Source organism: Crocodylus siamensis, chromosome 8 (genome assembly GCF_052110815.1).
Source record: "Crocodylus siamensis isolate JL-2025a chromosome 8, ASM5211081v1, whole genome shotgun sequence".
In the NCBI taxonomy this organism is placed as follows: Eukaryota; Metazoa; Chordata; order Crocodylia; family Crocodylidae; genus Crocodylus; species Crocodylus siamensis.
Window position 1 is genome coordinate 61,582,472 of NC_143402.1, and position 27,935 is coordinate 61,610,406.

The 27,935-nt window shown below is 43.5% G+C and overlaps 1 protein-coding gene across 1 annotated transcript in view; it reads right to left on the reverse strand.

Annotated features, from left to right (window-relative positions):
- COX10 (cytochrome c oxidase assembly factor heme A:farnesyltransferase COX10) overlaps window positions 1-25,166 on the reverse strand; it is a 154,876-nt gene extending 129,710 nt beyond the window's left edge. Inside the window, exons 1-4 of the mRNA XM_090060346.1 lie at window positions 22,873-25,166; window positions 20,768-20,892; window positions 17,901-18,225; window positions 4,309-4,433 (exon numbers count right to left, since the gene is read on the reverse strand). Of these exons, the coding sequence (XP_089916472.1) occupies window positions 4,309-4,433; window positions 17,901-18,225; window positions 20,768-20,892; window positions 22,873-22,915 (618 nt within the window). The 5' untranslated portion in view covers window positions 22,916-25,166. The remainder of the gene's footprint in view (window positions 1-4,308; window positions 4,434-17,900; window positions 18,226-20,767; window positions 20,893-22,872) is intronic.
- Between the last annotated feature and the right edge of the window lie 2,769 nt (window positions 25,167-27,935).

Here is a 27,935-nt window from a genome sequence, read left to right on the forward strand (position 1 = left end):
GCAGTTCAACAACCTCCAACCAAATGAAGAGAGTTTTATACCAAGTAAAATGATCCACTGATGTGTAATGCATGGAACTGTCATGACTTCGAAACATTCTTCTATTCAATTATTTTTTTTGAATAACAGAAGCTGCCAGGAGAGAGAGTCTACCTGTTGTATTAACTGGCGTGTCACTTGCAAATCAAGGTAATTAGTATGCAGTAGGCTAGTACATGAATTTACACTACTTTGCACTAACTCCTGAGTGAGCTACTTTAAAAACATTAGCAGGAGAAATCGGTGCAGAGTAGCTAGTTTGCTATAAAATCAAATTCAAGTTTACTGCACATTAACCTCCTGATGTACAGAAGCCCTGGAAATGGCAAACTCCAAATTATACTTGAAATTCTTAGCATTCTCAGGTACCCCAGGTGTTATCAGCAGTTCCTAAAATGGCTACTTTTGAGACAAAACATAGTAATGGTGAATATCTGGAAACTGAAAGCTGAGAAAAGAAGTCCCTAGTACAAACCTAACTATTTGCTAAGATGATTTACCAGAATCTCAAAAGAAGAAAGGTAAAACAACTGTCTCCAAAAAAAAAAAAATCTATTCTCTTTTTAACTTTATAGCATCCAGTTCCAAAGGGAATCTACTGTCAATCCATTTGAGATTATTCTGTTAGGGCACACACTGAAATTGGAGTATGAACAAAACCAGAACAACATGGAAAATACAAGAAAAAATGAGAAAGAACGGCTGTTGGCTCATCTTCAAAACTGCATCAAAAGCAAGAACATTGGATGCACTTAAAAAGCTCATTTAAAAGTCAGCTTTCCCATTCAGATTGTATAAGATATGCACCCAGTAATCAGAAGTTGAAAAAAGCACTTTGTATACTTTTATTAATCTTTATGGTTGCTTTGTAAGCACTTTCACATGAAGATCTGAAAACAGTTTATGAATACAGGTAACTTATTATTCCTCTTACACAAGACAGCACTGGTACACTTATTTTACAGGCTTTACTATGAGCCCATTGAAAAAAACTGGCAAAACTAAATTCAGTGGCAACTGACTTGGTGTCTAAGTGAGTCTATACACGTGCTCCAGGTTGGGGGATGATGGGGAGAGTAGCGTTTTAATTAGAGCGGCTCTCAGGAGCCACTGCAATTAAAATACTCACAGCATCTTAAAACCTACAACATGTTTATAGGCTCGGCAGTGCTATGCTGGTTAGCGCTACAGATGAAAGGGACTTGGGGGTCATGACTGACCACAAGATGAACGTGAGCCTTCAATGTGATGCTGCGGCTAGTAAAGCGAGCAAAACCCTGGCTTGCATCCATAGATGCTTCTCAAGCACATCCTGGGATGTCATTCTCCCCTTGTACTCGGCCTTGGTGAGGCCACAGCTGGAGTACTGCATCCAGTTTTGGGCTCCACAATTCAAAAAGGATGTGGAGAAGCTTGAGAGAGTCCAGAGAAGAGCCACGCACATGATCAGAGGTCAGGAAAACAGACCTTATGATGAGAAGCTGAGAACCATGGGACTCTTGAGCCTGGAAAAGCACAGGCTCAGGGGTGATCTGGTGGTCACCTATAAGTTTATAAGGGGTGCTCATCAGGATCTGGGGGAATGTCTGTTCACCAGAGCGCCCCAAGGGATGACCAGATTGAATGGTGACAAATCCACCACAACCGATTCAGCCTGGACATAAGAAAGAACTTCTTCACTGTCCGAGCCCCCAAGGTTTAAAATAGGCTGCTGCCAGAGGCGGTTCAAGCACCCATTTTGAACCCCTTCAAGACACATTTGGATGCTTATCTTGCTGGGATCCTATGATCCCTGCTGACTTCCTGCCCCTGGGACAGGGGGCTGGACTCAGTGATCCTTCGGGGTCCCTTCCAGCCCAAATGTCTATGAAATCTTGTATATTCAGTGTCCCACACTTCAAAATGGCAGTGGGGGCACTTTAACTACAGCTTGTTTGAAGAGCTTTAGTTAAGGCACCCTCACCACCATTATGAAACATGGGGACGCTGAATACATGTGATGATGAGGCTGCTGAAGCATTCTAATTAGAACACAAAGCAGACATCCATCATTTGTTCAGGCACCCTAAGTGACTTGACAAAGGTCATGAAAAAAGACAAAGAAAGAATTAAGAATATAAGTCAGGATTCTTACCACCTATTCCCATACTCAACTACACAGTTCTACTTCAAAGCATTTTCAATGGACACATTTCATGTCACCAACACAAGCATTATTGCTATAAGGCAGGGGTTGTCAACCAGGGGCATGTGTACCTATAGGGGTACTTGGAAAGGTGATAGGGGGTACATGCATGCAGGCAGGGACAGAGCGGGGGGGGCAGGGAGGGGGAGGCCAGTGGCAACCCTTTGTGCACAGAGGTGGGGCAGGGGTGGTTCACACATGACAGGCACCACTGCCACCCACCACCCTGCACCACTGCCTCACAGGAACAGGGCCAGGGGAGGCAAGGGCAGCAGTGCCCCTCTACGGGCTGCACAGGTGGGTTCCACGGGCTGCTGACAGGTGGTGCACAACTGGCTAGACACGAGGCCCATCAGCAACCCAAGAAGCTGCAGGTGCAATTGGCCATGGGAAAATGGGGTGTGGCAGCCGTGCTGGGTGGGGAGGCAAGTAGCAGCGGCGGTGACCACCAAGTGCGAGCTGGCCCCTGTGCATTTGGCTGCCGCCACCAGAAAGGGTACAGGGTACACTCGTTTAAAAAGGTTAAAAACCCTGGCTACAAGGTTTAGAACTCTGTCAGCAGCTTTCTGAGTAAGTATACTCCAGTCAGCTTCTGTATTTCAAACAGCAATGCAGAAACATACATACAGTTCCACAGGTGATCATATTGTAGGCTTTGTTGGAGTATGGATAAATAAAACCATGAATTAGTACATATACAAATCACACAGAGGCCCTGCTAACAGCACTGACCAAAGTAGGCCTCACTGACAAAGGAACGAGGTATACCATATGTAGCCTACCAAAACGCTGAGCAAGTTTAACTGTTAGGCCTTATAGGCACCTCACAAGGCCAACAGATAGAGAATGACTGATAAAAACCAGTACAGGACACCAAAACAGGATCAGACTAACCTGGTAAACAGACTCCCTATCTGGTGACAAGGTCACACTACCTGGTTAATATTGGGATGTGGATATTCAACAAGGCCAAATGCAAAGTCATGAACTTGTGATGGAATAATTGCATGTACAAATACAGACTGAGAAATAATTGCCTAGACTTCAGTACTGCACCAAAGGGCCTGGAGGTTACATTAGACCATAAGTTGAATATGAGCCAACAGTGTGCTCTGGTTGCAAGAAAAAAACAACAGTATACTAGGGTGTATTAACAGGAATGTTACCTGCAAAACAAAGGAAGTGATTTTTCTGTTTTATTCAACACAGATGAGGCCTCATCTTGAGTACTATGTCCAGTTTTGGGCTTCACACTTCAAGAAGGATGTGAACAGTTGGGAAAGACCCCAGTGCTAAGCAACAAAAATGGTTAAGGACCTCCGAGGCAAGACTTACCAGGAAAGGCTGAAAAGAACTAGGGCTATGAGGATGGGTTTATCTCTGTGACTGTAGGGGACAGGACTAGGGCCTCAAGCTGTGGCAGAAGAATTTTAGAGCGGAGTTTTGACTACGAAGGTGGTCAAGCAGTGGAGCAAGTTATCTAGAAAAGTTGTGGAATCACCAGCCACTGAAATTTTCAAGAGCAAGTTGGGCAGACACTTGACTGGGGTGGTTTAGTCAGGAATTATACTACACCGAGCAGGACACTGGACTAGCTAACCTTGTGAGGTCCCTTCCAGCTCTGTTTTCCTATGATCCTATATTTTAGTATTTTTAGGTTATGCATGATCTAAACCTGGAGCTTTATTGGTCGGCATATAGAAAGGGTCCTAGGAAACCTTAATGCTGTATACTGGGCTTGGGGGCAAAAATGCATTTTATGCTTGTACCATACCTACAAATAACTTGGCTAGCACTATGTACTTAATAGTCATGAATGCTTGGGATTAGGCTTATAAACAATAAACCTGGTTGAGCTTTTGTCACAGACCACCGAAACGGAGGCATGATATGGCTAGTAGCACCTAACCCCCCCACCAAAACTGACCCCAGACAATACTGGCGACCAACTCTGAAAAGACACATTTTTATACTTCTGCACATCACATATTTCCTGTCACATCACACTACCCATGTAGAGTCAGTGAAAACGTTTTGAACTTTCAGACATCATTTTGTAGTACAAACAAAGATGATACACTAACTTGATTGATGGAGTTGGCAGCACAGGAAGCAAGTCCGGTTCCAACAGAGGCAAGCAGGAAACAAGTGAAGTCAAAAGGGACTGGAGCCATAGCAAATCCAGCTGATGCGGTACTCACAACCAGGGCTGTAATACACAAGTGCACAACGTATTTCACCATCAAAACACCAATAATATATTATTTTCCATAAATGTACCCATTAGAGATCAGATTTGTAGGTCCCCGAACTACAAAGGTTAACCCTTTACATTACTATTTGTATCACATGAGCTCAAACCCAGAGCAGAGTCCCACTGCCCTACAAATAAAAACTTAGCCATGCTCCAAGTCCCAGGCTGCAGTGGGGATAGAACCTGCCAGCACAGAACAAGGGTAGTGGCAGGGGTGGGGCAGGAGGAACACAGACTCCGGAGGTCAGGGCAGGGAGATGGGAGAAGGGGAACAGAGGCCTGCATGGAACTTAATTATTGGAGGCTCGTATTAAATTCATCCCCACCACCACTGCAGAGGGGAAAGCAGTAGTGGTGGGGAAGGCGGGGGAAGGTGCTGGGGGCAAAACAGTATAGAGGGAGACGGGGGAAGGGGAACAGAGGCCAGAGGATGAGGGAGGCAGACAGAAGCAGGGGTAAGTGGAAGCGGGGTAGGGGTGAAGAACAGGAGGCAAGGGGGCAAGCTGGCTCCCCTCCCCTCACTGCCTGACCCCCACCAGCTTCCCCCCTTCTGCTGCTTTCCCCTCTGCAATGGTAGTGAGGATTAATTTAATATGGTATGCCTCAGTTTTTTTGTCCTTGTGGTTTTTGACCCCTGGATATCCAGAGGTCAGAAAAATCCACTAGGAAAAAAAAATGGAGCAGTGCATGCTCAGGCAGCATGCCTTGCAACACAGAGAAAGCTGGACTGCGGTACATGGCGCTGCAAACTTGTTTGCAGCACCACATATCACGCAACTGTGCTAGTCTAACACATGATGCAATGTCACCATAACAACGCACTACAGCAATGCAGCTCATTGCTATGGTGGCATAGCGTCAGCAGGCACAAACTGTGATGCAAACGCTACATCATTGTAACAAGCACCTTGCTATAGCACACGATTATGGCAACATAGCTGCTAAAAATAACAGTGAGCTTGCCAGGATGGCTCAGTAACAGATCTACAGAAGTAACACATTAAGAGACCACCCCCTTTGCCCAAATGCTAGTACATGTGCAGACAAACCTATCACATACTAAAATTGAGACAGAAGTTGTGCATGATCACAAATGGGTTTCTAAACAAGGGAAGCATGTATGAGACATCCTCTCCTAAGCAGTCCATACTTTGGCAAAGTTGGAGAACTCCTGTATTAGACACTTCATATCGGCAGTTAAAAGGTGGTGGTTGTTGGCACAAGTGCATTAGAGTCTATAGCCAAAATATTCAGAACAGAGTGCCTAAAGGTAAACTTCTAAGAGCAGCTCAATTTTCAGAGGTGTTGAGTACACCTAATTCTATTAGGAGCTGTAGGCACCTGTGAAAACCAGGCTAATGATGTTTAAGCACCCAAGAAAAAATCTTCATATTTAAAAAATTCTTGGTTCTCTTAGTAAACAGTACAAGGAAATATGAAACTCGCTGAAATTCGCTGTTTTTCAACTTATTAAGTTAATAAAATGCAGAGAAGAGATGATGGTGAAACAGTGGCGTTTGCATTTCTAAGAGTGATTACATTCATTTTTTGGTATTATAAATCACACTTTCACTTCCAGACAAGAATTTAATTAAAACTTATCAGAGAGAGCACTTTACACTCATTCATTACAGCACAACACCAACTCATTTACAGACGGAGAAAGGTGGAGCAGATTGGCAAACAGTCCATGTAACATTACCATTACACTGACCTCAAAGAAATTCTAATACAGTATAGCCAAAGTGCTAATTAAAGTCTCCATTGATTTCTCTAGATTAATTTCAGTCAGTCATTTCAGTGTGACTTATCAGGATCTCGTTAAAAAGCCTGTAGTACATTTTCTCATTTAACCAAGCTGAAACAGATATTTTTAGATGTTTGTCCAGTGCTCTGGACTTGACGAAAAGTTCTTGCTGCCTGAGCCACATTTTCAAATGCAGCATGTTACATCACCATTGCAGCAAGTTTATTTTCCTTTTCTTGTGGAGGCAAACATGAATTTTATAATCTACTCTGCATTCTTCTCATGAAAGAAACGTACATGTAATTGAGATTACTTCAAATGAGGTCATTCACTCTGTGTTTGTTTTTTGATCCTTGTTAGCTTAGTGCTTTGGGGGCAAAATTAACTATACTTTATTGTATAATGGATGGAATTGATTTTTTCAAGATTTGTTGAGGAGGCCTGGCACTGTGTGTACTTTTCAAGAATAAGTCTGGATTCAAAAGTTACGTTCTCAAAGACAACGTTTTTCTTGTATTGAACATACCTAGTTTTATTAGAAAAAGGGAAAGCATTTTCCTATGGACTATTTAAGATTGGAATAAGCAGCACACTGTGCACTGATAAGTAAAAAAGAGATGTATTACGGTGTTTCCAGCATAAGAATACACTCAAGGGACTATAACCACGAATTTCTTTTTCAGCTTCACTGTAACGTGATCTTTCTTTATAAACCTTGAAATTTGTGTGTACGTCCCTATTACATACCTAGCTTCAGAAAACAAAGGAAAAATATACAAGATCAAACAATTCTGTTTACCAACAATTTTTTGCCTTTGTTCTGGTGGCCATATACATTTCATTACATTTTTTTTTTAATGCAGCTTGTACCTCTCTTATCAGATAATAAACAGAGTGGGAAAGCAAGAGGAAAAAGTGTACTTTAACAATTTTACTGTCTTTCTAAAACTTACTATGCTCCTCAAGGAAAAAACAGCCTCCTTTAAAGCTTATATATCAGAAGAGATGTGCTTCTTAGACTCACACACTTTGTTCACTGGAATGCTAAATACAATGTCAATGTTGGTGCTACCGGACTCGTCTGGAGTACGCTCAAGAAGATTTTCTTGCAAATTACAAGTTATACATTAAAAGACAAACTTCTAAAGCATTCTTGATTTTAGAACAGTATTTTGAAACAAATGTTATTATCATTTCATACAGACATTAAAATGCAATATTATGAAACAGCTGACTGTGATAATCACAAACCAGTTTCAATTCACTCTGGGCTATTTATTTTTCCTACTTTCTCTATGTAATGTAAAATAATTTGTTAGAAAGCTATCGTTTTTAGGCTTTGTTTGCAAAAGGACAACAATAACTGCAAAATTACGAACTCTTATCTGACAGGATTTAGATAAAATTAGTTCAAGATCAAATAACAATCTAAACAACGAAAACTGATTTGTTTTAATCAAAGCACCTAGCTATATTAAAGTGATAATTTAAAAAAAAAAACCAACTTCTGTTCTCAGTTATAAGAGCAGAACTTCACTTAAACTTCAGGGAAACAAATGGAATCTTCCCCTGGTGCAATTAAGAGAAATATTTTAGCTTATAGATTCTTTTTTTCCTTCTTGTTGTTCTACTTTGGGAGCATTATGTAAATGCTATTACACCAAGGTGGATAACTCATTTCCATTTACAGATAGGAAAGAGATACAGACATGAAATTTGATTTTTTGGTGGTCACTCAGCAGTTGATAGCAGAAATCCCATTTTTGTTGCCACCTGCTGGACTCTCTCTAATTTGTCCACATCCTTTCTGAATTGGGGGACCCAAAAATAAACACAGTACTCCAGATGTGGCCTCACCAGTGCTGAATACAGGGGAATAATCACTTCCCTGGTAGGAGTGTTGCCAGCTGGTCCAATGCATCCCAGAATGCTGTTAGTCTTCTTAACAACAAAAGGCACACTCCTGACTCATATTCAGCTTGTTGTCCACTGTAACCCCTAGGTCCTCTTCTGCAGAGCTCCTGCCCAGCCAGTCGGTCCCCAGCCTGTACTGGTGCATGGGATTGATCCATCCCTTTTAAGTGCAAGACTTTGCTCTTGTACTTGTTGAACCTCATGAGATTATTTTTGGCCCAGTTCTCCAGTTTGTCTAGGTCGCTCTGAATCCTAGCCCTACCTTCTAGCATATCCACTACTCCCCACAGCTTGGTGTCATCTGCAAAATTGCTGAGGGTCCACTCTATGCCATCTTCCAGGTCGTTGATGAAGACATTGAACAAAACTGGCCCCAGGCCCAACACCTGGGGCACTCCACTTAATACTGCCTACCAACTAGACATTGAGCCTCTAAGCCTGAAGCTCCAGCCACTTTTCTATCTACCTTACAGTCCATTCATCCAGCCTGCACTTCCACAGCTTGCCTGAGAGAATGTTGTAGGAGACTGTATAAAAAAAATCTTGCTAAAAATCAAGGTATACCACATCTACCCGTCTCCCTGCATCCACAAGGACAGTCACTTCATCATAGAAGGCAATCAGGTTGGTCAGGCACTACTTGCCCTTGTAGAATCCATGCTGACTATTCCTAATCACCTTCTTCAAGTGCTTAGAAATGGTTTCTTTGAGGATCATCTGCTCCATGATTTTTCCAGGGACTGAGGTGAGGCTGATTGGTCTATAGTTCCCTGGATGCTCCTTTTTCACTTTCCTAAATTTGGGCACTATGTTTGTCCTTCTCCAATCATCCAGGACCTCTCCTGGAGTTTTCAAAGATTGCAGAGCCACTGGCCATAATAATCTCATCAGCCTCCTCCCTCAGTACCCTTGGGTACGTATCATCCGGTCCCATGGGCTTGTATATGTCCAGCTTTTTTAAATAGTCCCTAACTTGTTCTTTTGCCACTGTTGACTGCTCATCTCCTCCCTAAACTGTACTGCCCAGTGCAGTAGTCTGGGAGCTGACCCTGCCTATGAAGACTGAGGCGAAAAAGACACTGAACACTTCAGCCTTTTTCTGCATCTTCCATCACAGGGTTGCACCCCCCATTCGATAAAGGACCCACACTTTCCCTGATCCCCCTCTTGCTACCGACAAACTTGTAGAAACTCTTCTCGTTCCCCTTCACATCCCTTGCTGGCTGCAACTCCAATTGCACTTTGGCCTTCCTGACTTACTCTCTGCATGCTCGAAAAATGCTTTTATACTCCTCCCTAGTTATTTGTCCAAGTTTCCACTTCTTATAAGCTTCTTTTCTGTGATTTAGTTGACTAAAGAGTTCCCTGATAAGCCAAGGTGGTCTTCTGCCATACTTGCTTATCTTTCTGCACATTGGGGTAGTTTATTCCTACATTCTTAGTAAGTCTTCTTTGAAGTATAGGCAGTTCTCCTGGACTCCTCCCTGCTCATATTGGCTTCACAGGGGATCCAGCCCATGAGTTCCCCACGAGAGCCAAAGTCTGCTTTTCTGAAATCCAGTATCCTTACTTTGCTGCTCTCCATCCTTCCTTTCCTCAGGATCCTGAACTCAATCATCTTGTGCTCGCTGCTGCCCAAGTTCCCATCCACTACTACATTCCCCACCAATTCATTCCTGTTTGTGAACAGCAGGTCAAGAAGAGCATGGCCCCTTAGTTGGCCGCTCCAGCACTTGCATCAGGAAGCACCTACGATGCAGGTGCTGCTGCTGCAGCCAGGTAAAACTGCCTTGCATGCAGGGCTATATGACATGTACTCTTTATGAGTTAGAAAAAAACGACTCAGGCCACAGCTGTTTCCAGTCCAGCTCACCCATGCTTTTCCTGCAAAGAGGTGTGCAGGACTGTTCCACATGCTCTAATAATCAGAATACTTTAAGACAACCTTGCTCAAAATGACATGCACATTCTCACCTCACTGTGCCACTAAACAACCCTGAAGCAAGCCAGAGCTGCTTAGACAGTTACTCAGACAACATTCTCATTAGACTAAGAAAACAGAAAACACAGAAAGCCTCATCTCACCACTGTAAATCCAGAGCAACTCTGTTACAGATAATTAGGGACCTACCAAATTCATGGTGGAAATAGAGTGTGCGGTAGCTCCTTTAATCTTACATGTCCCTCACGCACACCTCGCCCCCCTTCCCCCGCAACTGCTGATTAGTGGAGAACCCCACCACTCCCTCTTGATCATCAGTAAAGCTAAAACCACAGGTTTAAACATGACACCGTTTTTGCCTACCCACTAGTCAGCAGCAAACAGTAGGGCTGTCCAGGGCCCATCAGCCAATCAGTGATGGGAAGCAAAAATGGTGCCATATTTAAAACTGCAGTTTTCGCCTCCCTGCTAATCAACAGCAAGCTGCAAGTGGGCCCTCTCCATCAATCAGCAGGGAGGGCATGCAGAGGAACCTGCAAAATTAAAGGAGCCACAGTACACCCCATTTCCACCATGAATTTGATAAGTCCCTACAAATTATGGAACTACTTCACTTTTACACTGATGTAAAAGAGATTTGAGCCTGGCCCACTGTCAGTTCCCTACTAAAAGTACAGACTATAAAAAACGAAGTAATCAGAGATAAATTATTTTCAGCTGTTATTAAATAATTAAATTATAGGTTTGAACTCCTCAAGAACTAGATCTAAGTGAAGAGCAACATATTTAAATTTCCTGAAAGGGAGGAAAACACAGAAACATAGAGCTATTTTGAGAGAGTCTCCAGACAGTGATGGGACTACATATTCAAGGAGATTCCATATGGATATAGCACACAAACTAAGAACAGACACTTAGTACACAAGCTGCTTTGTTACCAATAAAACAAGCATTCAGTAACTAGAATAGAAAAAACAAGCATTATTATTCAAACTTCAGTAGTTTATGATTATTAAAGTGGTACTTTTTTAATACTACCACAACCATAAATCTAAAATGGGGAATTGGAACACATTGTTTTGCAATAAGAACTGATAAAAAAAAGTCTGAAAATCCTTTGGGGCAGAGATGATTTTGTATAATATCTAAAACATTGTGTTACTACCTCAATAAAAGAGGCAAGGATTTTGGGGGGTGGTATCTTTTATTAGATCAACTGCATAGTTAGGATAAAGTTAGACAAGCTTTCATATGCAATACATTCTTCTTCAGGTCTAAAAAATCCTTGCCTCTGACATATTTCCTGGACCAGCACGGCTACAACATGACTCTAACACTACCTCAATTTAACTAATAAGTAGCTCAAGGTATGATCGACAAAAAGTATCTCTTTGGCATACCAACTGAATGAATGACAGGTTTGTAAAGCAAGAGAAAATGTTACCTGTGGATCACACTTATAGTATGTTTAAACATCACAGAAGTAGTGGTGGAGAAATCAGAGAGCTGTGTTTGATGTATTTTGGCAGAGAGCTCCTTCAGAACTCTGAAGGAGATGTATTCATATTGCAGTATTTCCAACAGGGAGCAATCAAGGACCCTATTCTGATAGGCACAGTAAAGACATGCAGTAAAAAAACAGTCCCTGCCCTAAGGAGTTTGGATTCTAGATTAGCATTATCATAATTATTTGAAGAATGACAGGTTAGTCTCATATACTACTGCAGCTCACATATTTGCTTTGCAGGTATATGTTAAATTATTTGATCATTTAACTGGTTTCCATCAACAGAAATCAGCATACTTAAGAATCCGTTACCTAGATACCATCCACATTAATAGCTAGAATTTGCATTACTTACATGGTTAGTAGGTACAATGTTCACTGCTTTACACTGTATATTTAATTTGGAGGGTGTAACTTTATAAGTGAAGATTAACAAATGTTTAGTTTTTAATTTTTCTATTTTGTCTATAAATCATAATTGTTTTTATCTTTGATTACTGGAGCAATATTAGTTAAATATAAATGCAATATAAAATTAAAATGAAGAAATTCAACTAAAATTCTTAAGGGTATGTTTGTGTTGTACATTGTTAATATTTTCTGTCATCACCTTACCTTAATTTATTTATTTATTTTTATTTCTTTCAGTTCCATATGAATTATGAGGCAAAGCTGAACACAATGACATTTTTTAACCTTTCTTTTGTAACTCAAAAAAGCATCAGACATATGCTTTAGGTTACAGAGTGCCAGGATGGTAAAATCCAGCTGCCGAGATTCCCGCCAACAGAGAACAAGGTAGAAAGGGAAAAAGGAAGGAAATCTCCACCAAAAAAGTAGATTATGCTACAAGTAATTAAAAGCTCCCCACTCCAGTCATTTTTATGGCAAAAGTATATATATTTAAAAACATATGAATCTTTTCCTGTTGTGAAAGCATAGTTTCAATGGCAGCAGCATGAAGACTAAGGTTTACATGAAGCAGGAGGGCAGAACAATTGCTAAACTCATTTCCTTTCAAATGCAGTTGGTAACACAAACTGTCTTTTTCCTTCCACAATGAGAGGACAGGGTATTGGGAAATTCTTTTTAGTGCAACATTGTGCAAATCTTACTTTATAACCAAAAAGGTATTTAAAAAAGAGCAATTTTTCAAGAAGATATGCAGGATACAAGATCAAACCAGAACATAATGGGTCAGACCATTTGAGGCTCTGCCCCTTGTAACATGAGAACTAGAGTGGCATAATTTACATCTTCAAAAAACCAATTACAACACTATACCCTCCAGGAAAAAAGAGTGTTTTAAGATTACAGGGAAGAATGACTATTAGCTGTCTATAAATCTAGCTCTGAACATTACTTTCAATAATCTTTTAGCTCTTTAGTTTCCTGAAACATAGTATGGCTTGAGTATATTGAGCAGACCTTTGTGGTCTTACCCAAGTGAAAGAACTTCAGTATCCTGAAAAGGGAACTTCAAGAGCACCAGTAGTTCTGAGACATAGCACAAGGGCAGAGGAAATCTATGAAAAATACTAGTTGTGATTGCATAAGTAAAAAAACAGCACTTGCTCTTGATGCCAACACTTTGCACATGAGGCTGCTCGACTGACAATGGCTCCAGGAGGCTGGTGAAAATGGAATCAAGTTGAATCCAAGAGTACGGCTACGGCCACATCTGGCATTTGCTAGGATTTCACCTACAAGCATAGGTTTCCCAGTAAAAACTTCTCATTTAGACAAAGGAGGCCACAATTTGCACAAAAGGAATCTACCTAAATTCAGGGGCAAAAATACTTTTCCAGTAGAGACAGAGATAGGTACTAAGGCAACTTAACTACTAACTCAAATTGAAGTCAATTTGAAGTGTACTAGGTGTTGACAGAGAGGAAGGAAATAGAATCTGGGAGTCAATCTTTCTGAATTTTTTTTTTGCCATGTGTACATTATACCACCTTGAACAATTTAGAGAACCCCTCACGTTCCTCTTCACCAAGAGTTATGAAACTAATTCTACTTAGTAACAACTTTGGAATCCTTCATCTCTAAGGGATTCCCATTACAATGCCTTTATTTGATAGTTTATTAAATTTCTACAGTGGCATCTAAGGTAAGGAAGTCATTCTTCTTGATCATCAGGTCTGGCACATTTTAGTCCTAGATTAGAAAAGACAGAAAGATAAATACGAGCCACCAATGTGATGCTGCAGCCAGCAAAGCAACTAACACCCTGCCTTGCATCTACCAATGCATCTTAAACAAGACCCAAGATGTCATTCTCCTGCTTTATTTGGCTTTGGTGAGGCCACAGCTGGAGTACTGAATCCAATTCTGGGCTCCTCACTTTAAAAAGGATGTGGAGAAGCCCAAGAGTCTAGAGGAGAGCCACGCACACAATCAGAGGTCAAGAGAGCAGGCCATATGAGAAACTGAGAGGCACAGGACTCTTCAACGTGGCTAAGTGTAGGCTCAAGGGTGATGTGGTGACAGCCTACAAGTATATCCGGGGTGTTCATCAGGACCTGGAAGAATGTCTGTTCACCAGGACTCCCCAAGGGAAAACAAGGTCTGACGGTCACAAACTGCTGGAAGACCATTTTAGATTAGACATAAGGAAGAACTTCTTTACCGTCCAGGTATGCAGAGTCTGGAATAGATTTTCCCCAGAAGCAGAGCAAGCACCTGCCCTGAACACATTCAAGATGTGCTTGGACGATTATTTTGCTGGGGTCCTCTGACCCCAGCTGACTTTCTGCTCTTGGACAGGGGGCTGGACCAGATGATCTCACAAGGTCCCTTCCAGCCCTAATGTCTAAGAAATCTATGAAGGCTGTAACACAATAGGCCTTTGTAAAGAACACACACCATGATTTTTTATGGATCTATTTGGATTTTAACTATATTCAATAGGTGTGCAAAGCTTCAGGTGGCGATTCGATTTAAAGGAGATTGGACCCAATTCAGTGGCCGAATCTCCAAATCCGAATTGAATCAGGGGACCAATTCAAAAGGTCTGAATCAATTCAAAGCTCTCCAAATCTCTGGAAAAGATTTGGAGAGCTCTGATGATTCAGGCAGTCCCCAGTAGCTGCAGCACAAAGCTGCAGCCGACTCTGAGCTGGTAAGTACTAGCGGCAGAGGAAGGGGAGTCTGGGGGAGGGGACCATGTGGGGACCCCTGCCAGCTCCCCGAGCCCCCCCACTCTTCCCCCCAGTCCCAGAGCTTTAAAGAAAAGCCCAGTGCTCACTGGGTGCTGCTGGATGGGCGGGGGGAATCTCTGCTCCCCATGCTGCATGGGGGGGCTCTGCATAAGCCCCCCGATGCCCCCCCCATGGGTGCTCTGCCTGGGCCAGCTCCAGCCCTTTAAGGAAAAAAAAAAAGGGAGAAAAGCCCCAGGACGCACTGCTCCTGGTGTGGCCTCGGGGCTTTGGGGGCTCATCCAGAGCCCCCCCACGTGAAATGGTGCAGTGGGGATTAACCCCCTGCCAGCAGGAGTGGTGAGAGAGCTTTTCTCAGGTTTTTTTTTCTTGAAGAGCTGGGGAGGTAGGGGGGCGCCTTGGGGGGAATCAAACAGAGCCCCCATGCAGCATGAGGCAGTGGGGATCACCACCTGCCCAGCAGCACCTGGTAAGCTGGATTTTTTTTTTCCAAAGAGCTAGGAGCTGGGGCAGGCGGGACAGCCATTGCCGGGCTGGGGGAAGGAGGGCCTGGCTGATTCGGAGATTCAGCAGCAGCTGAATCTCCAAATCAGATTCAGCTGAATTGATTCTGGACAGTAATTCAAATCACTGAATCAAATCACTGTCCCCCAAATCATCCGAACCTGGAGCAAATACTAGCTGCTTCGCGCAGACTTAACATTCAAGTTCAATTTCTTATGGAGGGCCTGAAGCTCTTCAAGAGGAACCACTTAACAAAAGCATCTTGTTGAAGAGACACCAAGACTGGGTGGCCCACATGAAGCTCATGGGTCTATGCATGAAAAGTACTATAGAAGAGCAAATTACTATTGCTACTCAGCAGTGAGAAAAAAAAACTATGACTGTAGTAGAATGAGTTTAACAGGCTACAAATAGCCAGCGTGTCATCATTTTTTAAAATTTGTTAAAAACCCTAAGCTCTTTGAAAATGTCACTAGAGAGGCGCACAAAGCTACATTACTGAAGCCTTCAGCGACTCCTGGCAACAAAAAATGTCTGTTAGTTTCCCAACAGACTTCCTATTTTCCTCAACATTCACTGACACCACTGCATACCAGTAGAGGAATGTGTCACATATGTAACTAAGGTGGAAACCAGAGTTTATAGTTTCATAGTCTGTAGGGTTGGAAAGGACCTGAGCAGATCATCAAGTCCGACCCCCTGCGTTGGCAGGAAAAAATACTAGGGTCAAACGACCCCAGTTCTTGTGTTCTACTGAAGAACATTGTCAAGGCTATCTGGATTTCTCCAAGGAGGTGACAAACAAAATTTAGATCAAGGTCCATATGTGCAAAATTTTGGATGGTCTCATAGATGCTGAAAGCAATAAAATATTTTTGTTTAAAAACCAGAGGAATTCTGAAATAACCACATTAGATTTCTTGTGGAAAACAAAGGCTACGGCATGAAATACTGCAGAACCAAAATTCCAAGAAGTAAAATGATTTCAGGAAATTTGTAAATTTATTAAAGAAGAATCATTATGAAACTATAATGCTGTTTTAATACCAAGACAACGCTCTGGTTTGGTGGAGGAGAGACCAGTTTAGAATCCCAAATATTTTATTTTTATATTTTGGCTCTGCCATAGATTTAATGCGAGGCTTTCATCAAACCATTTAATATCTCTGTATATCAATTTCCCCATATATAAAATAAAGAGCTGCTATCTATGCCACAAAAGCGATTTAAGTGCTATGTAACTACTACGAGAACATGACACTGAAATACAATAATGTTTGCAAGATAGCAAGACTGATAAGTAATTGTAAGAACTATTTAATAAGTTGTTTGCTTAGCTGGTTTGGGGGGAAAAAAAGAAGACTAGATTTTAGAAATTTTTGGGGCCAATACTGAAAGCCAATTTTATGAAGGCATATTGGCTGATACCAATCCAATTTCCAATACTAGCCCAGCAGCTTGGAGAGCTGTGTAGAAGATGGTAAGTCTGGTGTGGTGGAAGGGGAGGGGAGAGCAAATCAAAGGCCCCTATGGTGAGGGAAGAGAGGGGCTAGGGCAAGCTCTGCCCTGTTGGGGTGGGACAGGCACAGGACAGAGCCGCTGCTTGTCCAGAGGGTGCGGAGGGCAGGGAGCACACACCACAGTTCCCACCTCTCATCAAGGAGGGCATGTGCCCCCAGATCTGCCTGGGTCAGGGCGGGAGCTGTGAGGGGCTCTTCATTTCAGGAAACTAAGATGAGAATACCCAAAGCTGAGTCAGGTTTGCTAGGAATGCATCCACTTTAGCCTTTTTGTTGCTTTTAACATAAAACTGACCAGAAGCACTACTAAACTGAAACACAAAAACTTGATTTAAAAAAAAAAAAAAAATTAATAGCAACTTTATAAAAATCCTCTATAACTTAACAGAAGTTTCTCATTAAAATAAGAGTATATTTTGTATCAATGATAAATTCAAAACTGAAATGGGAAAAATTAAGCCTTTGTTCCATCTGCTATTTAGCTCCAGTGTGTCTGGTCCTGTCCCAGAAATGTGAGGAAAGGTACTGTGGTATTCAAAAGCTTATCTAGGTCTATACCAACCATGCAGTTGGTCCAATAAAAGATATTACCTACAAATATGATTGTCTTTTGCAATTTCCCTGGACCATCATAGCTACAACATCATGGCTACAACTTAAACAATACTAAAAATAGTAAAAAGTGATTACTTCAGCAAAATGGCACCAGTATACTTTATTTGCCTTGCTTGGATTATAGATTTGATAATCCGCTTTTATACAGACTGGCAGTGAAAATACAATTAGAGAACTCTCAAACTGAAGTCTGTGAACTGCTGCTGGTATATGGAATATTTCCTTGTGACATGACAACTGGTTACATAGCTCTGGCTTCTACTTAGTTCTTGTAATTAAACTGAATTAAAAATCAACTAAAAATACATTTAATACTTTTCTAAACTATCTTTCTTTATAGGAAATTGCCATAGCTGACCTAGGTGTGTTACGTTACTGAATTATCTGCAGGACGAAAAGTGATAAGGAAGTTGTCCACAAGAAAAATTGTACATAGAATCACAGACCACTTGAAGCAAAAAAAAGTTGGAGAACTTTGATTCACAGAAGCTGGAAAAAGTTCTCAATAGTACCTGTAAGTTTGATTTTGGACAAACGTGCTAAAATTCCTGGTAAATCATCCAGCTCTAACTTCATTTCTTTCCATTGTTTTTCTTCCTTGGATTCTTCTATTCTTGATGTTGCTGAGTCTTCTATTTCTGCAGCTAACTTTGCTTTGCTGAACTCAGCTCCTTTTGATGCCTCAGGCAAAGGTAGGCAGGGAAGTAAAACTGGCTTAATCTTATGTATAACCGTTTTTTCATGCCCCAAATGTTGCCTCTCCTGGAAAGGAGGTGCAACTGGATCTGGCTTCGGTTTTGCTTGCTGGTAGAGGCTTTTGTTGCACTGTGTTACATACTGGATAGAAAAAGAGAAATTAAGTTTGAGGTACAATAGTTTGGTATTTCTCAAACCTTGTAGGTTTACATCCCACCAAAAGCCTCCCTACTTGAGCCACCACCATGTTCTTCACCACCAATTCCCCTTGCGTGCAGCAAACAATGGCAGGAGGAAGTGGCAGTGTCTGAAGTGCATATGTATGGGAGGGAGAAGGAAGGGGGGCAGGAATACCGTAGATCTGCAGCTGTGATATACATGTGGCTCCCCCCCGCTAAGGAATCTTTATGTACCCCAAAAGGAGGACACATGCTTGCTGTAATTAAAAAAAAAAAAATCTATTCTTATCAATAAATTCTGGACATCACTAACATTAATAGGAATACTAGAATGAATTTCTTCTTATTGCTATACAATGTTTATGATTAAAGAAGATAACTTCATGTTGCTGACATGATAGACACTGTTTCCAGTACCGCTTCAATTGCAAAACAATACCCACAATTGCACAAAATATGGCAAAAGCCTGGTTTCCATTCAGGTATAAATAATGCTAGCTTAAGCTTGGAGAGCTACTACCAGCATAACTAAATAGTCCCTTGCAGCTGCAGTTGCAAGCACTGCTCCTCACTTCCTATTCTAAACTACTGGGTATTTATTTATTTTAATTATTCATTCTACAGTTTGCTCAAGCTTTAAACAAACATAAACATAAGGATATATATACACGACCACCCACAGTCTAATCTGCTATCATTAAGTGCTAGCTGTGTTCCAAGACACAGACACTTCTAAAAAAAAAATAAAAAAAAAATTAGAAAGTAAAATTTTCCCCCTCACGTTAGTCTTCTTTCACAACTAATTTTAGTTTAGTCTGCCTGACCTGCCAATTTCAGAAAATGTTCCAAAGGAAAAGTATGTAAAGATGAACACTAATGGGGTGTTACTGCATACAGTGCTTCATTTCTCCACCTGACTAGACAGATGGCAAGCTGAAATTAGCTTTTATACAGTCTTCCCCCACTCTTTTATAGCACCTGTAGTTAGTATCATGTAAATAAAAAGGCACATATAGCCTCCCTAACATTTCAGTTTTCTTCTCTGAAGCTTTCCACATATTTCAGTAATTTCAAGCCCAACTTATCAAGAATGTGCCAGCTTTAAAAAACTATGGGGCAGCACTTGCAGGATTTAAAAATGTAGGTTAAATGTAACAGCAACAATGTAGGTAAGGAAGAGAGATGTAGTGCTTTTCACCAATGAATGACTAGTTGAATGCAGCTCAAATCAAAAGGCAACAAGTCTGACAAAAATTTGGTGACCTAAATGCAATGTTCTCTCTAAGGAGCAGTGGTCCGTGAGCGCACCACCTCAGTCCGGCATGGGACACTTACCAAAGAGAACTGAGGGCTGGAAGCCAAGGGGTGGGGCCACGGGCTGGAGCTGAGGCTGGGGGCCAGGAGACTGGAGCCTGGCACAGGCTCCCCAGCTCCGGAGAAGTGTTCTGCTCCCCATCATCAGGGCCAGGGAGTGGAGCACTTCCCTGGAGCCAGCGGAGCCTGTGCCAGCCCCCATCCGTCAGGGCTGGGGAATAGAGCAGTGTCCTGGAGCCAGCAGAGCCTCAGCGGGGCAGGCAGCGGCTCCTCCCCAAGGTGAGGCAAGGCAGGGATGAAGGCTGGGGCGGGGGGCTGGTGGAGGCTCTGGGGAAGTGCTCCACTCCCCATCCCTGATGCAGGGGAGCAGAGCACTTCCCTGGAGCCACCAGAGCCCGCGCCAGGCTCCTGCCGCAGCCTTTCCTGGTGTGCGGGCTTGAAAAGGCTGTGTGCAACCACAATTTTAGTTGTGCACGGCCGCGCATGCATGCACCTTAGAGGGAACCTTACTTGCATGTGAAACTGGCAGTGGTATCAATCTGTTTCCACTGGATTGGTAGCCAAAAAAGTATCAGTAAAACTGAAAATATTTGGTCCTTTTGTTGCAATCATAGCAGACACACTTGAGAAGAGAGGTGAAGTTAACCCATAAACTTGTGGATAGAAATTGTTCCTGAAGCACAGGGTTGAAGCACCCAAAGGGACACTAAAGAGAATCTTGCATTACCACTATCCATGATATATTTGTTCACGGAAGAGGTGGTTTCCTAGGTTTGTTAGAGACAACTTCAGCCTTTGTGATACTGGAGACTAGTGCACTGAATATTTACAAAATATAGAAGAACTTAACCTGATACAGAAGAATTTAACCTGCTATTTTCATCAACTTAGGACCTACCTCAGTGGTTTTACACACAAATGAAAAATACTTGTCTTTGCCAAGATTCTGTCTATTCGAAATGTAAGAAATCAAACAGTAAACCTGGTTTTATAATTTGCATTTTAAAAAGTTGGCAAAACTAGATAAGGAGAATTCAAGATCCATCTTTGGAATGGAAAACAGTACCCCAGAAAGCAAGTTACACCCACAACTTAAGTTACAAATATTTGAATTCTGTATAAGGGGAAAAAAAGGGGGGGAAAAAACCCAAAAACAGTCAATATGGAATAATGCCATTCTCTTAACTTACCATTCGTTTGAGGAAGCTAAAGTGCTGAAATGTAATCCATCTTTTACTGGCTAGCCTGCAAATTTGTATAAGCTTGCATGGCATATGCTGTATCGCTCTTTTCTGAAGGTGCCAAACAAATAAGCCTACAGAGAAAAGAAACACTATTTGGACTCCAGTTGCTTTTTCACAGCATGGATGAGAAACAAACAAACCCAATACAATGCTTGTTGTGCCCCATAACACACAACACCTCTACAGGAGGGCTAAGCAAAACAGCTATTTAACTGAAAGAGATGCTGAGTGAGACTGCAGGATGCTTTCAAGTTCTGGAGGGAAGGGACGAGTATTTTACTTCCCAGTGATGCTTGGAGCTAGTCTTATATAGCCTCTTCCTCTACCACAGCCTCCACATGCTGTTAACTTACTTACCTTACCAACAAGCTGAAATATTTGTTTAAAACAAGTCCTTCACTTCACTTGTTTAAAGCAAGTATAAAAATAGCATTTGAGATAAATTTTTATATCAACAGGACTTTTTGCCAACTATACTAGAGATCTGTGTAACTGATATCCTAAAAACCTGATTGAATCACGCATCTCATCGATGATATAAAACCATCATAAAACAGGAGAATTCAGTATTAAAAGTCATGCTATAAAAGGTCTCATAGGAATAAGGAAAGCAAAACTATGAAAAAACATTTATGAGTCTGGTGTACGTGCTTCACATGCCGAAAACAGTCCTAACGCTCTGCTGACCAATGACTAGAAATGCAGGTCCAGGGGAATACATGACCTCATGATTCATTTAGCAGGAAATCATCACAAGTTACTAGGGGGAAATATTTATCATAAATTTATGACTTGCACATGTCTTTCTACAAATACTGAGGTTCCTTTCTTAAAGAAACACTAAAGTAATCTGTTATAAATACATGGTTTTCATGGGATATGTTACAACTACCATCAAGAAGAATCAAGGAAAGTGTGTATGTTTCTGCACAACAGGAAAGATGAAGAATTCAGGAACTTTAAGCAAAGCTTTGCAGTTTTTAAGCTAAACATTATTATAATCAGCTCACTGCAGATAAAAGGGGAAAGTGTATAGAAAAGAAGAGTACTGTATCTGAAATACTGTTAAAATGAATGCTATTTTGCACAAGTGTTTTAATCAGAGTGCATGGCAATTCAATTGACAGGCATTTTCCAGGCACATTTTTAATGGGCGTCTTTGCTGCAGTCAATAACTTATTACATGAACGAAACAACATTCCCATTTTGATCCTTTAAAACAGAGCTACTTCCTAAACAGAATTTATATAGAGAACATTACTAAAACTCTTGCACGTCACCCCTGTCAACATGAACAGGAGGAATCTTTTATCTGAAAGTAAGTTTACTAAAACTGCACTGTAGCAACAGAAGAGTGGAGACTGTTTTAGAAAGCAGTGGTACAAAAGGCACCTCTATAGCACCGCTCCGTAAACCAATCTCTCAGAAAAAAGGAAAATCTCTCTCTTTGTATGGGCATGTAAAATAATGGGTGCAGGGGGGCAACCTCCAAAAGGCCGTAATCTAGATCGAGAGCCCCATGAGCTATCCACCGAGCCAATGGGATCCCTACCCCAAAACACGGACCCTACACTTTCAAGCCCTGACCCTACGCCTTCCGCACCCGAGGAGCTTGGATACGTTCCTGAACTGCCTCAGTGAGATGCAAGTACGTAAATCTGCCACGTGTCACTTTAAGATCCCGCCTCCAAAAAGCAAAGCAATGAACAGAAGAGGAAGTCAAGAAAGCACAAAAGCAAAAGTAAACGAGACATCGACAGGTGGGTTCAAGGTTTTGCTCCGTGTCTCCTTCGGTGCAAAGAAGGCGTGCCCGTCCGGCCGTCTCCCGCAGCTGTCTCAAGCGGGTGTCAAAAGTCAAGAGAAGAAGACAGGCGCCTCCTCACCCCAACACGGGCTGGACCCGCCCTGAAAACTCCTCAAGGACCAGACAAACGTCTCGCCCCACCCCTCCTTCCCCCGCACATTGCCCTCCACACCCCACACCCCTCCACAGCAAAGGCTGGAGGGAGCCCCCCTCCCCCGAGGCAAGATTACTCCCCGCCGGGAGGTACCTGGCACAGCCCGGGCCGGGCTGCAGCAGCGCGCCGCATTCATGGCCCGGCAGCGGCGGCGGCAGGAACAGTAGCGTCCCCCACTGCCCTCGTCCCTCAGCCCTCGGGCGCCGCCATCTTGGCCGGGCCGCGGCGCACTGCTTCCGGGTTGGCACTTCCGGTCGGCGCGAATGGCGCCTGCGGCTGGAGGTGGCCGCTCGCTGGGGTAAGGGTACACGGGTTTCGTCACCACACGGCTCCTGGGGCAGGTACCACGCAAATAACTCGGTCGGGCGCGGGCAAACCAGTCCTCCAGCGGAGACGGGGTACGGCTGAAGGTCAGCGCAGCCCTCGGGCGCCGCGGTACGTCAGCGGCTCCGACAGGTCGCAAACACCATGCAGCGGCAGTGCCACCAGCACGTTTTCCAGTTCGACCTGCAGCACCCCCAGCGAATATTTGTCACGTAATTCATTTATAATAATGTATTAACACCAACCGGTGACTGCTGGTTGGACACGTACTGCAGATCGGGAGCTGCTGGTGTGCATCTATTTTAGACCAGGCGCAGTGTTTTTAGGCTGGTCTGTGTGTACTGAACTTTTGTAGGGTTATGGGTTTGGAACAAGTTCCTATTGCTTAGACCAGTTTATTTGTAATGTCTGCATAGGGAAATGCCGCCTGAGTGGGGGGGGGGGCATGTACCCCCCCCAGTGACCAGTCATTGACTGGGGAGGTCCCCCCACAGCCAGTTTCACTGACTGGGGGATCCCTCTCATGGCCAATCGTGCCAACCGGGAAGTTCCCAATTGCCACTGGCGCTTGCTTCCACCTGCCCCCTTTGACTGTCGCCTAAGCAGGGAGTGCTGGCTTTCAGGGGGTGCACCAGCACTCTTAGGGGGTGCACATGCACCCCTTACACATCGGCATGTCTGTACTTGGTGTTTAGCCAAACACCTTATGTTACACTTTAGCAAAATTGCAGCTAGCTGCAAACCCCAACACTGAAGAGGGCTCTACAAGTTTCCCGGGTTAGGTTCCTGAAAGTTCCCGTGTTTGGCAAGGCAAAAGGCTTATGGAAAAAATGGCAGGTGGTGGGCTAATGCACAGCCACAGAAAACCATAGTTACTCAAAACTCTATGCCATGGTAGGCAAAATGGTATATAGAATATAAAGCATGGATGCTCAAAACTGGTTGGCAAGAGAAACCTGTATATCCTGAGCCAGATGGTCGCACTCCAGTTTTAATGGCAGGCTTCGCTGCAATACATCTATTCATTTGGTCAGGGAAGTGGCTGTTTGCCATGCAAAACGAGTGCCAGACCAGCTTTCCAGCAAGCGCTTGACTGTGTGCCCACTGGTAATAGCTAAAAGTGAGAGCTGCTTAGTGCATTATAAAGTTTACTGGGGAAGTCTGATAAGTAGCTGCATCACAAAGCTGGCTGGCATTTAAAGGATGGAAGTACAGCTATGCAAACCATACAGTTGCCTGGTCAAGAGGCCCAGTTTGCATTAGGGTTATGTCTTAGTGTGATTGTCTAGTAAGGAATAAGGCCTGACATTAAAAATTTGCATGGGGTCTCCCACAGTAAACTGTGTCACTACCTGGAAATATAGATAGGAATGCAGGGTGCGGGGTAGGAGATCTCAGACTTCCCTTTGCTCAAGAGGCCTGTCAAACCTTTCAACCTTCCCTGTCCCCAGCATGGTCAGTGGAATGAATATTGCCTCTGTCACTGTTTATTACTTCCTCAGACACATCCTTAGACTCCTCATCACTAAACATTGGCAGGCTTATGCTCTAGCAGTGATTCCATAGTAAGATGGTATCATGGAATTTGAAGGAGTAACCACGTGGCATCCCTAAAGCATCTGAGCAAGGCCTGTCAAAAGCATCTTTTTGCCTGGGGGGTCTACCCAATGAGGGTTTAGTCAAGGAGCTGAGACAGGCTAGAAGCTTGTGCATTTAGCTTGGCTCAGGAGTTTAGAATGAGATATTATGCTTGTGGTTGTTCTGACTTGCTGGTAGAGGATAAGAGAAAAAAAGCCAAGAACCTGAATAAGCTTTTCTTCAAGCTGGAGTCTGTAGTTTATTCTGACATTCCTAAAATCATAGAAAGGATTGAAGTGGTGAAACAAATCACTATTGAGAGGCAGATAGACTTTAAAAAGTTATAGGATAGACAAGGGAGAATAATTTTTTATAGCTAATAAAAGTTAAGTTTAGATCATTTTCATGTATATTTAAAGTATTATATTTAATTGTGTGTATATATTTAAACCTCTCATGATACGTTTGTGTTATCTGTAACTAATTAACCATTTGTTGTTGTTTTTTTAAAAAAGCATCTTTTAAAAATCAAAAAATATGATTAAAAATGTGAGTTATATAAAAAAAATCTGCTTTTTTATTTATTTATTTTTTAAATCATTGATTTTTTTTTTATCCACCCTGACTGCTTCCCTCTTACCACCTGGAAGAGCCTATTGGCACATTACTTCATTTTAGAAGGCAGCAGATTTGACAGGCCGGAGTTCAGCAATTCCTCATGCTGTACTGAGACAATGTAGAAGACTTGTCTTAAAACAGGCATGTCAGACTCATTTGGCCCTGCAGGCTGGATCAGGACTGCAGTGTTCCTTATAGCTTGGCTTCTGGCCATGACTGCCAGCACTGCTGTGTTGGTACCAGCAGCCAAGAGGTTAATGCCACTCCTACTCAACCCCGGAGCCGCACTGTAAGTGTGGCCAACAGCCAGAATATGAACACTGCTGATTTTGGTCACCAGTGGTAACTGAAAACACCTGGGTGCTGGCTACACAGAAGGGCTGGCAAGCCCTCTTGGCTCAATAGGGATATCATGGCCCTCTTGAAAAAGAAGAAAGAGGCATACAGGCAACCCTTGCTTAACATGATTTCACTTACTGCGGTTTCGTTATAACACCCATTTAAAATACCTACCTAGTTTCACTCGGCACTGAGTGCATTTCATTATAATGCTCAGCAGGGCGTGGGGAGAAGCAGTGGTGGCAGTGGCAGCGAGGGAGGTGGTGAATGGCAGCCAGCAGGAGCCCAGGGAGAGGTGGCAGGAGCCTGGGTCCGTTCCAGCATGTCGTGCTGGAGTGGGCGGGGAGAAGCGGTAGCAGCAAGAAGGGGATGGTGGGGGGCATGAGCTTGGAGCCCAGGCTGGCAGGGCCCAGGAGCACAGGGGCTGCTCTGGCATGTGGTGCTAGAGTGGCCAGCAGGCAGAGAGTAGCAGCAGGAAAAGTGAGAATGGGCAGGTGGGGGGCATGAGCATGGGGCCTGGGGCAGCAGAAGCACAGGGCCCAAGGCCAGGCCTGGCAGGAGTGCAGGGCCTGAGTCAGTACAAGCGAGCCCACAGAGCTCCCCTGTCCCTGGACTGCAGCCCAGGCCCTTTTCTGCTCCAGTCGTATACTCACCCATGGGGTGGGGTGCAGACACCGTCCTGCGCCTGCAGGGATCTGGCAGAGGCAGCTCGTCCCAGTGCCGGGTGCCCTGGAGGGAGCTCCTACTGGGCAAAGTGGGGTGTGGGCTAGTGGGTGGCCCCGCTGCTTACCCTGCCCCAGAGCCCTAACTCAGGCCCACAAGAAGGAGAAGGGGGAGGACCTGGGCAACTATAGGCCAATAAGCCTAACTTCTATCCCAGGGAAAATCCTAGAAAAACTCATCAAGGAGTCTATGTATGACTCAGTCTTAGAGGGTAGGATTCTGAATGACAGCCAGCATGGCTTTGTCGTGAGCAGGTCCTGTCTTACCAATCTCACCACCTGGACATGGGAGAGGAGGTCGGCATTATAGACCTAGACTTCCAAAAGGCCTTTGATGTAGTATCCCATGACATCCTCATGGGAAAGTTGGAAGACTGTGGGCTTAACTGCTCGACGGTTCAGTGGGTGGAAAACTGGTTGCCAGGTAGGACCCAGGGAGCTCTCATGAACAGATCTTATAGTTTCATAGTAGCTAGGGTCAGGAGGGACCTGAACAGATCATTTAGCCTGACCCCCTGCCACAGGCAGGAATGAATGCTGGGTTCACAAGACCCCAGACAGGTGATCATCCACCCTCCTCTTGAATATGCCCAAGGTAGGGACGAGGACCACTTCCCGGGGAAGTTGATTCCAGATTTTCGCCACCCTAACTGTAAAATATTGCCTTCTGGTCTCTAACCTAAACCTATTCTCCATCAGCTTATTACCATTGTTCCTCATCACCCCAGGTGGTGCTGGGGAGATAAGGGCTCTACCTATTTGCTGTTGATCTCCCCTGATGAGTTTGTAGGCAGCCACCAGGTCCCCCCTCAGCCTTTTCTTGCTGAGGCTGAACAGGTTCAGGTCCCTCAGTCTCTCCTCCTAGGGCCTGTCCTGCTGCCCTCTCACCAAGTAGGTGGCCCTCCTCTAAACCCTCTCCAGGCTGGCTATATCCCTCTTGAAGTGCAGTGCCCAGTACTGGATGCAGTACTCCAACTGCGGCCTGACCAGTGTTGCATAGAGGGGGAGGATCACCTCTCTGGACTGGCTTGAGATGCACCTTTGGATGCATGACAAGGTATGGCTGGCCTTGCTGGCTGCGGTCTGGCATTGGTGGCTCATCTGTGTTGTCCTTGCAAGATATGGCCAGTGGCGTTTCTCAAAGGTCCGTGCTTGGTCTGGTGCTTTTCAACATCTTTATCAATGATTTAGATATGGGGGTTAAGAGCCTCTCTAGGCAAGTTTACAGATGACACCAAGTTATGGGGGAGTGTGGTTTAGGCTGCAGATACAGGTGGACCTGGATAGACTGGAGAGGTGGGCGAATTTGAACCAGATAACGTTCAACACAGAAGTGTAAAGTGCTCCATCTGGGGGCAAATAATCCCCAACATAACTACAGGCTTGGTGGCAACAATTTGATTTGCACCATGGTCGAAAGGGACCTAGGGGTAATAGTTGCATGAATGACAGCATGAACATGAGCTGTCAGTGCAATTCTATAGCCAGCAGGGCAAACAACACTCTGGCATGCATCAGCCAATGCATCTCATGTAAAACCAAGGAAGTAATTCTTCAGCTTTACTCAGCACTAGT